This window comes from Pelophylax lessonae, assembly GCF_965119305.1.
Source record: "Pelophylax lessonae genome assembly, chromosome: 1".
NCBI classification, from domain to species: Eukaryota; Metazoa; Chordata; class Amphibia; order Anura; family Ranidae; genus Pelophylax; species Pelophylax lessonae.
In genome coordinates, this window is record NC_138768.1 from 143,054,946 (window position 1) to 143,068,951 (window position 14,006).

The 14,006-nt window shown below is 40.8% G+C and overlaps 1 protein-coding gene across 2 annotated transcripts in view; it reads left to right on the top strand.

The window, feature by feature from the left end:
* The window catches only part of RASGRF2 (Ras protein specific guanine nucleotide releasing factor 2), a 495,935-nt gene that overhangs the window by 275,122 nt on the left and 206,807 nt on the right, over positions 1 to 14,006 (top strand). For both annotated transcript variants that reach the window (XM_082267574.1, XM_082267575.1), the window contains exon 8: positions 251 to 360. In XM_082267574.1, the coding sequence (XP_082123700.1) occupies positions 251 to 360 (110 nt within the window). The remainder of the gene's footprint in view (positions 1 to 250; positions 361 to 14,006) is intronic.

The following is a 14,006-nucleotide window of genomic DNA, read 5'->3' on the forward strand; positions in this document are numbered from 1 at the left end:
TAAGCTTTTCCCCAGCTTCTAAGTAAAGAAGTTCCCTGGCCTTACATTATTGTGTGCTTCCATCATCATCATCATCAATTGAAGCATATTAGACAAGCTTGGAAAGCGCTGTGGCATGATCTCAAGCGGCTGGAACCTTTTGATCTCACATGCACAAGCACCTGTTCAACGTGATTGTCTAATGACAGCAATGAAAGCCGTGTGACAACTTTGATAAACTCATATTTTAGCTGTGTCTTTTCCCTCCTAGATTCCTCGGTACATTATAACTCTTCATGAGCTTCTGGCGCACACACCTCATGAGCATGTGGAAAGGAAGAGTTTAGAGTTTGCCCAGTCCAAGTTAGAGGAACTGTCAAGGTAAGCCATTTATACATTAGAGAATGTTCTTATTTTAGTTTCTTGACTCAAGAAAATGCACACCACTTCCAGTGCAAATGAGCCATTGTGTGTTATATTTATATTGTATGTAGAGTTACAACATACTCCTGAGCTTCTTACAGAGTACCTAGACCCATTTATGTTAGGTCATGCCCCACTGGTGCTTAACCACTTCAATACAGGGCACTTTCACCCCCTTCCTGCCCAGGCCAATTTTCAGCTTCTAGCGCTGTTGCATTTTGAATCACAATTGCTTGATCATGCAACACTGTACCTAAACCAAATTTATGTAATTTTTTCCCCACAAATAGAGCTTTCTTTTGGAGGTAATTGATGACCACAAGGTTTTTTCTTTTTTGCTAAACAAATAAAAAAGTCTGAAAAGTTTGAAAAAAAAAAAAAGTTTTTTTTGTTTGTTATAAAATTTTCCTAAATAAATACGTTTTTCCTGCACTGATGAGGCCGCAGTGACAGGCACTAATGAGGCGGCACTGATGGGGTGGCACTGATGATGAGGCATTTATATGCAGCACTGATGGACACTGCTAGGCGGCACTGAAATGCAGCACTGATGGGCACTGATATGTGGCACTGATAGGTAGCACTGATATGCAGCATTGATAGGCACTGATAGGCGGCACTGATAGGCGACACTGATGCTGAGGAGAAAAGCAATCAAAGAGTAAAGAGTATCTCTCAGGAATCCCTTTGCTAAGATCTCTTAGCTTGATTTTCCAGGCCTAAACATCTGCCATGAGAGGATCCATTTCACCATGTTGTGTTATTTTATTTTATAATATGGAGAGGGGCCAATAGGAAGAGATGGAACAACATGACAGAGATATAGAGATATAAGAAGCTCAAAAGTGACCAAGATAAACTTTAAATAACTGAAAATAACTGAAATATCAGTATTGGGTGGTTGGACCATTTAAAGTGGACCTGTAGTATTCTTGATATTTGGAATTCAAAATAGACCTCTAAATTCAAGCAGCTGGCCATTCCTTTTTTACTGAGATCATGTGACCAAATGGCAGCATTCAGCATTAGTCACTGGATAGGCACCAGTGTGGATAAACAGTGGACAGTGGGGGAGAGGTAGGTTTGTTGCAAATGTCACTTGTCTTCTTGTTTTTAAAGCTGTTAAGGGGATGCTACTTTGAGTACAGATAGACAAGATCACCTTTCAGTACCATATCTGTCCTCCAAGCATATTCTAGATTCAAATAAAGAGGTTGTGAAGGATGAAGGTTTTTTTTACCTTCATGCATTCTATGCAGAAAGATAAAAAACTTTATTGTTAGAGCCGGTTCACACTGAGGCGACACGACTCCTTGCTACTTCGGGGGCGACTTGTGCATTACCATGCACGACTTGCAGGGACTTCACATAATGGAAGTCTATGCAAGTCGCTCCGAGGTCGCCCCGAAGTAGTGCAGGACCCTTTTTCTAAGTCGGAGCGACTTGTGTCGTTCCTATTAGAACGGGTCCTGTAGCGGTCAATGGACCGCGAGGGAGTGCGACTTGTCAGGCTGACAAGTCGCCTGACAAGTCGCGCTAGTGTGAACCGGCTCTTATTGTTATTATTGTGAAAAAAAACATACTTTCAGTGTGCAGCCCCCCCCCCCCATTACTTACCTAAGCCCGATCTCGATCCAGCGATGTGCACGAGTCCCGAGGCTGTCCTGGGTCAATCCCTCTTGATTGACTGAGATGCAGCGGCAGGAGCTATTGGCTTCTGCTGCTGTCAATAACAGCCAGTGAGGCAGGGAGGGGACGAACCATGCTCTCTGTGTCTTATGGATGCAGAGAGCTGGCTCGGGAGCAAGCACTCACAAGTGCCACCACAGCAAGCGGCTTGCTATGGGGGATTTGGGAGGGGGGGGGGGTCCCACAGCGCCGACGGGGGACCTGAGAAGAAGTGGATCGGGCTGCTCTGTACAAAACCACTGCACAGAGCTGGTAAGTACGACATGCTTCCTTTTTTTGTTTTTTGTTTTTTTAAATAAAATAGTTTCCTTTACAATCACTTTAAGTAGACTGCAATTAACAAATACCAGTGTAGTTACGGATTATTGGTGAAAACTTACCAAAAACCTTTGCAAACACAAGAAGGACCCACAGACTTCACTCCCTGATGGGACTTGAACCCAGGACTGCTACTAAAAGCCAAGTCTTTAGTTTTGAGCACTTCAGCTTTTTTTTTTTTTTTTTTATAAAAAGCTCTACAAAATGTGGATTACTTCCTAATGAGGAGGTTTTTAAACTGGGTGAACTAGGCTGTAATCATCTAATGCAGTGCTAAACAGATTAATTCTTTATTCAAGCAAAATCAATATTGAACTTCATGGATTGCTGTATGAACTGGACAGCTACTACCCTTACCACATATGTCAGGCCAAAACCTGCTATTGTATTGTATTGTGTTGCAGACATTTATTGGGAGACCCCACAAATTGGTTTATTACTTCCTAATACATATCCTTAGAATCACCCAGCTGCAAGAGCTTCCTGTACTTGCAGTACATTACCTGCAACATAAGCTTGTGTATTCATGTATTATCCTTACATAGATCAGGCATTCAAAGTAATTGAAATTTGTAGAAAGTATGTTTCTGTTCTATATTAGAATAATAAATTAATAACCATGGTCACTAGTACTTCTCTACTTCAGGAATATATAATTTAATAGACACTTATAGATGAATCTATCACCTTTTATTCATTTATTTTACTCATTGTATAGGGCTTTACAGAAGGCAGCCTAATGTCTATAACATAGTATTTAAGGCAGACAAACCAAGGTTGGTTTGGAGAGATATCAATCAACCTATAAGTGGCTTTGTTGCCTGAATCTTGATCATACTCCATGTTTATGGCACACACCATGGGTAAGAATTAAACCCAGCACTACAAGTGTGCAATGGCTATGCCACCATATCACGTGACCTTCTTTTAACTCTTTGGCTACGTTCACATGTTAGCGTAGCAGACGGCGGCAGAATCACCGTGTTTCTGCCTGCAATCTGGAAATCATTGCAAATCGCGGGACGCCTGTGCGTTGCCGTTGATTTGCAATGGCACCCCAAATGCTGTGCGATGTTCCCGCGATTTCCGCCTGCCGAATCGCGGTAACATTGCGCAAACAAAATCGCAGCTCGCATGACGCCCAAAAAAGGTACAAGAGCTTCTTTGGGGCGTCATGTGACCTGCGATTTTGTTTGCGCGATGTTACTCCGATTCGGCAGGCGGAAATCGTGGCAACATCGCACAGCGTTTGGGGTGCCATTGCAAATCAACGGCAACGCACAGGCGTCCCGCGATTTGCAATGATTTCCCGATCGCGGGCAGAATCGCAGTGATTCTGCCGCGGTCCGCTACGCTAACATGTGAACGTAGCCTTTAAGTCAGAATGTTAGATGTAATCTCTCTTCCTAATTAAATATATTTTGACGTGTTAATATGGGCTAAAAGGGGAATATTAAAAAGGCAGTGGTATGACTGTACACAAGCTTTTTCTTTTTTTGCAAAATTGCTGTACAAATATGAATTGTGCCCTGCTGGCTTCAGGGGCCTGAATAATGAAAATGAATGGGATTGTAAAGAACAAAAAAATCTCGGAGCAAAACCCAGTCATGTGACTACTTAAAACCACATGATTAACTCTCCTCAAATCACTGAGCTCTCTCCACTGTGCTAAGTAGAGATTACTGCATGGGGCATCAGCACATTTTATGAATGGGCTGTCAAATGCAGTCTATGTAGACTCTATGTGGAGTATAACAGAGAGCCGATAGCGATATCCACTATCCTTTATAAGTCAGACCCTTAAGTTTATCATTATAATATTTTATCAATGTGGAGAATATAGTAGGGTGTGATCCTGTCAGTGTGCCCTAAAAGCATTTATAAAAACTTGCATTTCACAATGACTTTTCCTAGTAATACATCTAATACTTTTACTGTCAGTGTTTGGATTTTTTTCCTGGGTTGATGAAAAAGGTGTACTTTAATCAAATGGCAATTGTTAAACTTCCAAACACCAGTAAGTAAAAATGGTAATGGCTATGGACACAACACAGATACTTTCAGTGTTATCTGCACCCAAGATACAAAAGGTGGTGAGGAAAGTACCATCAGAGGATGAGGGCAATGACAGCACAACAGACAAGATAGATGACAATGAATTCTAGACCTGCCTTTTGATGTTGTTGGCCATAATGATCTTACAGTCCTTAAAGCGGAGTTCCTGGCAAACAAAAAAAATTATTTGGGATAAAAATACCCTCAGGACAGTCAGGGCTAGTGCATTTAAGCAACGATAGCCTCTGAACTGCCCACTGTTTAGCTTACCTGTAAGAAGAAAAACTTACTTTGAAAATGTCTTGTCCAGCGCTGCCATCTCAGGTGTGGGCAGCTGAAGCCGGAGCGTCCCTCTTCGCATCCCTCTTCCTGGATGTCGGAGTCCCAGAATGGCATGCCTTGTCACTTCCGGTGCAGGCGCGTCATCCCACAGCTCATTGCGCATGCCCAGAAGCTGTTCTCCTTTCATCGGCAGAGAAGGACGCGCTTGCACCGGAAGAGACAAGGGACACCGGTGCAGGCGCATTGACTGCTGGGATTGATGACGCTCATCTTCCAGGAGTCAATGTAAAGGAGGAAGTGACGTCGGGGGCCACGGCCGCAGATGGAGGAAGTGGAAGGAAGGTAAGTTAATTTTCAGAAAAAATAAGGTAAGTGAAAAAAAAATATATAAAATTATCCAATTCTTTTTCAGGTTATATCAATCTAACTAATGGTGTAATGTTGCAAAATAGGCTGGAATAGATCTTTTTTTTCTGATGTACATCATCAGCATGGTTGGACTTTTAACTACTAACACCACCAGTAGGCCCTGTGCTTTATCTATCTCGACAAGAAAAGAAAATCTCATTGATTAAGTCATCAAGTCATCATTGATGTTGTTGCATACATTTTTCCATAACTCTTTGGTGCTATCTGTGTACTGGGAGGCCTGACTCTGTTTTCTCTGGCATGGCACACATTGTAAACTTTAAATGCTTTGCTTTTGAATGATCAAAGTTCCCTTATTTGCAAACTTGGTAAACCCTAACTTAGTGCTTTCTCTTGGTAAAACCCACTTTGTAAATGATGTGGGAGAGGTATCAGTTTCTTTATTTGTGTGCTCATGAAATGACTCACCTCATGAACTCCTCTGGAAAGTTGTCAGTTCTTGAAAAGGTAGCAGTTCTTTTCTTTTTTGCTGCTCCCTTTTGATATGACCTCATTTTGAATTCGCCTGGTAAGTTGTCTGTTTTTTTTTTTGGAAACTCGAGTCCTAACTTGGCCCGCTGCTCTCTCTTGACATTACCCATTTTGCAAACCTCTGTAAAAATTGTGAATTCTTTATAGTAGCTACAGAGGATCGTCTTAGCGTTTATTTTTTTCTTCTGCTTCATGTATAACCAGTGACTCCCTAGATTTTTGGATAGATAAGTGCCTTCAAGTGACACAGTTTACCTGACAGTATAACTAAAGACAAAACATTTTTTTTTGTTTTGGACGGAGCGGAGAGAAAAATAAAACGCTTGTCAGTTTTTTTGTTGTCTGTGCCCCTGTTAGGGAGATTAACCCTCACTATTTGCCTGTTTACTGTTATCATTGAAAGCAAAAGTAAATGCAAATCCCAACTTTTGGGTTGTTCCCAGAAAAGTAATAGAGGGGAAATCTTCCAATGGGGACACTAGTTTTGATGACCTGGGGGTCCCCAAGGAATTCCCTTAATTTGCAGCCATTTATTTTTACTTATCTGGCAGGGTTTATAACACTCCCTTGCTCTACATAAAATTAAAAAAGCTTTTCCTATAGTTCTATTTTAAAGTCAGCTTTTCTGTGACATGTCTTTGAAGTGTGTACTATGGATGACCTCAGTGCTATGCATTGTACTGGCTGTTTGAAAATCTTTGGCTATTTTGCATTTTAGTTTCAGATTTCAGTATTGTCATATGTTTTGTTACTGCCATTTGCGCAATGATTTGCAAACATTTAAAACATCATTACTGCTTACTACACAATGGAAACTGAGAATATTTGCTGTATTGATTGGCAGATTTTTGACAGCCTGTTGTCCTCTATTAATGGAGGAAAAAGATGTTTCAGTGTGCACTGGTATCCATTTTATGTTTCGAGTAACGGCACCCAGTAATGACTAAATATATTAATTGATTCTAAATGAACATTTATGTAAAGTCAAACAATGAACTTCTCTTATTTACACCATTTTAGAGTGTGTGTTGTTGTATCTGTTTGATAAGTGCAAACAATGGAGCGTTGATATTGCCAGAAGTCCATTGCCGCCCTGTGCGCTGAGCAGTCCCATTTCAAACAGTGCAAAAATCCGGGCGGATAGTGGGAGTGGTGCTGCTCTGTACGGTGTGTGTTTAACCTTCCTAGCGGTATTCCCGAGCGTGACTCGGGGTTAGATTTTAGAGCCAAAAGCGGTAACCCAGAGCCACACTCGGGGTACCGCTAGGAAGATCGCTGGATCCTGGTAGAGGTTTTACTTACCTTTTCTCCGGGATCCAGCGAAGAATGCGGGCAGTATGCGGCGGCAGAGCTTCCTCCCGATCGTCTGCGAGCCCCGGCTTCCGTCTCCGGCGACGTGACGTCCGCTGGGGGGTGGAACCGGCGGCAAATTCAAATGTAAAACACACCAAACACACTGATACCATTCAAAATCACATTACATTGCCCCCCAGTGCCCTTTCCTGCAGTTTTACTGTACTTTTTATGTAAATATATATATATATATATATATATATATATATATATACAGTGTATATATACAGTGTATATATATATATATATATACGTATATATAAATATATATATATATATATATATATATATATATATACGTATATATATATATATATCTATATATATACGTGTATATATATATATATATATATATATATATATATATATATATATATATATACATACGTAATTCTTGTGAATGAGCAGCCCAAACCAACTGTATACATTATATATATTTATATACATACATATATATATATAATATATATAATAAATGTATACAGTTGGTTTGGGCTGCTCATTCACAAGAATTACATGCAAAATAATGGTACCGCTTTCAGCACCAAAAATCCAAAAGAATCATACCGCTAGGAAGGTTAAAGTGCTGGTGCTTGTGCACCTCTTCTTTATCAAATACTCACTTTAATAAAGCTATTTAAAAATGACTGGTGTTGTAATCCCACAGATAAAATGAATAGTTTATACATTCAATAAAGTGACACATGCTAAATGTTTAGTAGCTTTAGACATATACTATAATGGTTCCGGGCTGCTCACCGTGTATACACGTCAGTACTTGACATTAAATACCGGGGTATGGCAGCAGATAGCTGCCATAACCCCAGTATTTTTTTAAAGTGCGGGCGGTCCGCTTTAACATAAAGGTGGTCCCAGAGGTGAACACACCGCAGGATCACCTTTATGGGCGGCGGGAGAGGTGCCCCCTCCCGCCGCTTCCCGGTCATTTTCCCTGCTTACCCTGCTTAGTGGTCGGTAGCGGGGAAAACGATCCGGTCCTTTCTTCTCCTAGGCAGGAATTAGAGTGAGGGCAAGATGGCCCCCACTCGACTCTATGGCCTTTGAGGACTGGAGCGACGTCATACTTCGCTTCCTCCTAACGGTCTTAAAAGGCTAAATTTTTTTTCATCATGAAAAAAAAATGACTTTTTTTTTTTTTTTTTAGTGTAGATGTGAGATCTGAGGTCTTTTTGACCCCAGATCTCACATTAAAGAGGACATGTCCTGCTTATTTTTATTACAAGGAATGTTTACATTCATTTTAATAGGAATAAAAGTGATTAAAAACATTTTTTTTTTAAGGAACAGTGTAAATATAAAAAATAAAAGACAAAATAAATAGGAAAAAAAATAAAAAGTTAAAGCGCCCTGTCCCTGTTAGCTCGCGCACAAAAGGGAACGCATACGCAAGTCGCACCCACATATGTAAACAGCGTGCAAACCACACGTGAGGTATCGCCACGATCGTTAGAGTGAGAGCAATAATTCTAGACCTAGACCTTCTCTGTAACTCCAAACTGGTAACCTGTAAAAAATTTTAAAATGTCGCCTATGGAGATTTTTAGGTACCAATGTTTGTCGCCATTCCACGAGCGTGCGCAATTTTGAAGCATGACATGTTGGGTATCGATTTACTCAGTGTAAAATTATCTTTCACATTATAGAAAAAAATTGGGCTAACTTTACTGTTTTCTTATTTTTTAATTCAAAGAAGTGTATTTTTTCCCCAAAAAATTGCATTTGAAAGACTGCTGTGCAACTACGTTGCAATAAAAAATATTGCAACGATCTCAAGTTTATTCTCTAGGGTGTCTGCTAAAAAAATATAAATAATGTTTGGGGGTTCTAAGTAATTTTCTAGCCAAAAAAAACTGATTTTAACTTGTAAACAACAAGTGTCAGAAAAATGACTGTCCTTAAGTGGTTAAACAAACAAATCCTGGTTTTATCAGTTTCCCATATGTGTTGGTCAATGAAAACAGAAAGAAGTTTTTTAAAATTTTAAAGTGACTAGTTTGTGAACAAACCTCAAAGTGAATAGATGTGTGCAAACCATCAATACTAAGATAAAAATAAGCAATTGATAAAGTGACAAATTATGTAACTTAAATTCTCTATCATAAGAGTCCAGATCAATTTATGGACAAACAAGTCCTAGTGTTATTAATCAGTCCATATATATTTAAAGATATAAAACAAATTATTCCAAGTTAAAATGACTGGTGCTGTATATCCATGCTTGTAAGCAGATATAAAGGTGCAGGTGCTCCACTCTGTTATCCCCTATGGTTTTGCCATCACCAGAGGGTTCTCCCTTCAGGGGTTATCACTCTTTCACAATCTTTCAAACTGCTATGTATTAGAACACAGATCCCCGTTGGTATATATCCTTGCTTCTTTATACAGTTGGCCCCTTTTCTGTCCTGATCAGATAACTGTTTGTTTGATCATGTCCTGGCAGGATCAAGTTCATTATCCACCTGGTGAAATATCAGTGCTCTGTGCAACAGTGCAACCAGTGAATAAAAAAACAAAAACATTTTTTTTTAAACAAAATAATTTGAAACAGTGCAAACCACTTCAAAAAATTTCCGCAATAAATAGTGATATAAAAATTGATTGTGGAATTTTTTTGAAGTGGTTTTCACTATTTCAATTTATTTATTAAAAAAAAAAAAAAAAAAAAAAATGTTATTTTTTATTCATTGGTTGCACTGTTTACTGTATATATTTATGTGTATCAACATTTATTGATATGGTGAATTTTTAGAAAGGGAATTTTTGGAATTTTGATTGGAATTTTGGAAATTGGAATTTTTGTTTTTTGATTGTACTAATTATGTGATTATTTTACACATTAATATTGTATTCTATTATCACATAGAGATTTAGCGCTGCTCCGCTTACAGAATTATATACTGACGGTGTATGTGGTGACACGACAGGGAATGGCAGCTTTATCCACTATTCACCTACTTCATTTTTTGCACCATTTTTGTTATTTTTTTTTCAGCTTTTCTTTATTATCTTACACACCTGGTAGCGCATTCCTTTTTTTAGATCACCCCTTTAGTAATCACTGTAGGGGTCGTCACTACTACAATGATAGCTGCGATCTTCCAGGTCATGTGCACTGCGGCTTCCCTTCTAATCATTGGCCACAGGGGGTGATGCTCAGTTGGCACTGCTGCCATTCACAGAACGCCTTTGTTCAGATACTAAAAGGTGATTTCTGGTTTGATGAGGCGAGGATCATGATGTCACTGCCACACTTCCAGTCAGAGACCTCTTTTGGCTTATCTAAAAAAATACAAGATATTTTGGTAATGGCAGTGGTGTAGAGTGAAGGCCCCACTTGGGGAAGCTGCTCAGCACAGGACCCAGGAGATTACAGCAAACTCTGTAGTAGCAGCAACTTCTAGAGTGGTTGTCACCTTTCACAGCAGTCCTTTGGGTATGAGATATGCATTCTTACATTCTGCAAAGGTAGATCAATGTAACTATGCAATAAAAAGTTCATCTTTAATTTAGCAAATGTGTCTGGTATCAGTAGACATATTCCCTAAGTGATTCTAGATCAGTGTTTTTCAACCTTTTTTCTGTCAAGGCACCCTTAAACTTTATGGACAATCTTGAGGCACCCTTGTATTAATTATGGACAATCTCAGGGCACCCCATTCTAAAATGTGAAAACTATTCTAACAGTTTTACATAATGCAGCAACATCCGCACAAGTAGGACACCCAACATTAGAGGGGATTTCAAAAGCAAAAACACTTTTGGAAACTGGTACTGACAAGTATTCCAGTGTTTTTCTTTATTTCTTTTCTCCCTCAGTTTTTTCCATCACTCAGCTAATGTGACCCCAACACTGATGGAGAGGGGCAGGAGAGGGGGATACAAGGATGCTGTATAGGCAAATGACATCCTCCATTTCAACTGATGATGCCATTGGTTGTCAGGATGCAGGTACCTAGAATGTTTTAACCTCCCTGGCGGTGATCCCGTGCGTGACTCGGGGTTAATTTTTTCTGTCAGGAGCGGTAACCCCGAGTCATGCTTGGGGTAGCATTGCAGAGTGCCAGCGGACCCCCCTTAGCTGCCAGAGTAGTCCACTTACCTTGTCCCGGCGATCCAGCAATATCCTTCACTCTGATCGCCGGCTGACCGGCGTCTGACTTCCTGGTTCCGTTCCCTGTGAGCAGACGCGGCGCACGGGAGCGGAACTGGGTGGGAATTTCAAAAGTGTAAAAATAAATAAAAGAGGTGATACAATGTAATCTGAGAGGATTACACTGTATTACCTCAGATTACCTCAGATCTGACATTAGATATATTACAGTGCCCCTTGCTTGACATTATACTGTCATTTGTGCCCAAAAAAAAAATATAACATGGCGTCAAAAAAGCGCCAATTTATTACTAAAGCGCTTTTGGACCAGTTGAATGACAGAGGCAGCGACACGGAGGTGCTCACGGAACTGAGCGATAGCGAGTCGTCGGGTGATTTGTCGTCTGACACTGACACTGATCTGGCAAATGACAACGGCGATCATCCTGCACCTGACCTCAGCGATGTGCACTTGGTGCGCTATTGACTGCGATGCGGACCAGGTAGCGCCCCCAAGATTCCCGTTCACTGGATCACCTGGGATGAAGGTAGATGTCGCGCGTGACAACCCTCTGGCATACCTGCAATTATCCCTCACTGTGGAGGTAATTGAAAAAATTGTCACGGAGGCGAATCGCTACCAAGAGCAGCAATCCGCTACACTGCATGCCAGGTTTTCCAGAAGCAGAAAGTGGGAACCGGTGACGAAAGAGGACATCTGGCAGTTTCTGGGACTCATCATTCTTCAGGGGTTGGTGGGGAAACCGTTCCAGAAATGGTACTGGACCACCAACAAGTTACTGGCCACTCCGTTTTTTGGCACCGTGATGTCTGAATACTGCTTTTTCCTGATTATGAAGTATTTCCAATGACGAGTTTGATGAGGCCACGCATCCTGCACCCAAACTAAAAAAAATCTGGGAGGTATGGCAAATTATTGCGGCCAATTTCCAGCGGACCTATGTGCCAGAAAGGGACGTCAGCATGGATGAAAGTTTGATGGCCTACAAGGGACGCCTAAGCTGGATACAGTACATTGCATCCAAAAGAGCGCGGTTTGCCATCAAATCCTATATGCTCTGGGAGTCATCCAAGGGGTACATCTGGAATTCGGTAATTTACACCGGTAAAGGCACGAAGTTCAACCCCAGGTACAGCGGCTATGGGATGGCCACATCATCTGTCATTACAATTCTGGAGCCATTGCTGAACCAGGGATATTGTGTGACCACGGACAATTTCTACACGTCCCCGGAACTATATGAGGTTTTGCTACAAAACAAAACTGATGCATATGGTATCGTTAGGCCTAACCGACGAGACATGCCATCTGTTTCCCAAAAAAAAACTAAAAACCGGAGAAATGGCTGCCTGGCAGAAGGGTAAGATGATGGCAATGTGATGGCGAGACAAGAAGGATGTGTGTCTCATGAGCACTGTGCACACTACCTCCACTGCCATGGTCCACACAAAAAGTGGGAAAGATGTGCTGAAGCCGCAAGTCATGATAGACTATAACACAACCATGGGAGGTGTCGACAGAGCCGATCAGGCAATGACATTTTATCCGGCTATGCGCAAACAGCAAAAAAAATATTATAAAAATATATTCAGACATCTTCTGGAACAATGCCTTTGGAATGCATATATCCTGCACAGAGCAAAGAGTGACAAGCCTCTTGTTCATTCTGAGTTTGTCTGGAAGGTGGCTGAGCGGATTTTTGTCAAGCACCAGATGCCATCAGTAGTTGTAAATAGACATGGATGTCGCGCTGTTGATGTTTTCAACCCAGAACGCCTGACCGTTTGTCACTTTGCAGACTATATCCCGCCAACTGCAAAAAAGGCAGCACCTACCAGGATGTGCATAGTTTGCTGCTCAAAGAGAGATTGCAATGGAAAGAAAGTCAGAAAATAAAACAGGTTCCATTGTCTTGATTGTGACGTCGGACTTTGTGCAGTTCCATGTTTCAAAATTTATAACACTCAGGATGTTTATTGAATTTTCTTTGTTTGACAAATTTCATTATTTATTACATTATTGAATAAAATTATATTATTTATTAGATTATAATTCATGATTTTGTGTTTCAAACTTTATCACATCTGGAATGTCTACTAGAGTCTTGTTTGGTCAGGTTTAAGTCGGTAATTACTAAGAATTGTAGGCCTATAATACATAACACCGCCAGGGAGGTTAATGGTGCACAATGATAGCCTGTGGCTTTGTGTAACTAAAAGGCAGGCTTCATCCACACGCATGAAGCCTGCAAACAGCACCTGGCTCAGCAAAAGTCTTTTAAAAAAATCGAGTTGGGTGAAAAAGGATTAGCCAAACAGTGACTCTGTCCTACCATCCTTCCGTATGCTTGGCGGTACCACTGGGGTTGGTTTACTTAAACTAGAGAGTGCAAAATCTGGTGCAGCTCTGCATAGAAACCAATCAGCTTTAATTTTTTATTTATTTTTTGTCAATGCTTAATTGAACAAGCTGAAGTTAGAAGCTGATTGGCTACCTTACGCAGCTGCATCCCACTGTATTTAGGCAACCTTTGTTAAGGCCCGTACACACGTACCGATTGTCGGCCGAATGATCGGCCGTCTTTTGTCCAGTGCTGTCGTGTTGGTTGAAAAGTGCTCAAGACTGCACACGAATTTTGTCGGCCAACAACAACCAACTTCAGAAGTGATGTCATGTGATGGTTAACTTTCCGTGTGTTTTTTCTTCTCTGAGCATGCCCAGTCTTGCTCATCTTGCTTTTGTTGGCCGAAATCTGTACTGACTGACGAACAATCGGCCGTTCTAGTGTTGGCCTACAAAAATTTTATAGCATGCAGACCAGATTTTGTTCGGCCGAAAAGTCGCAGTCAGTTGTCGGAAGCATCATACTAACAA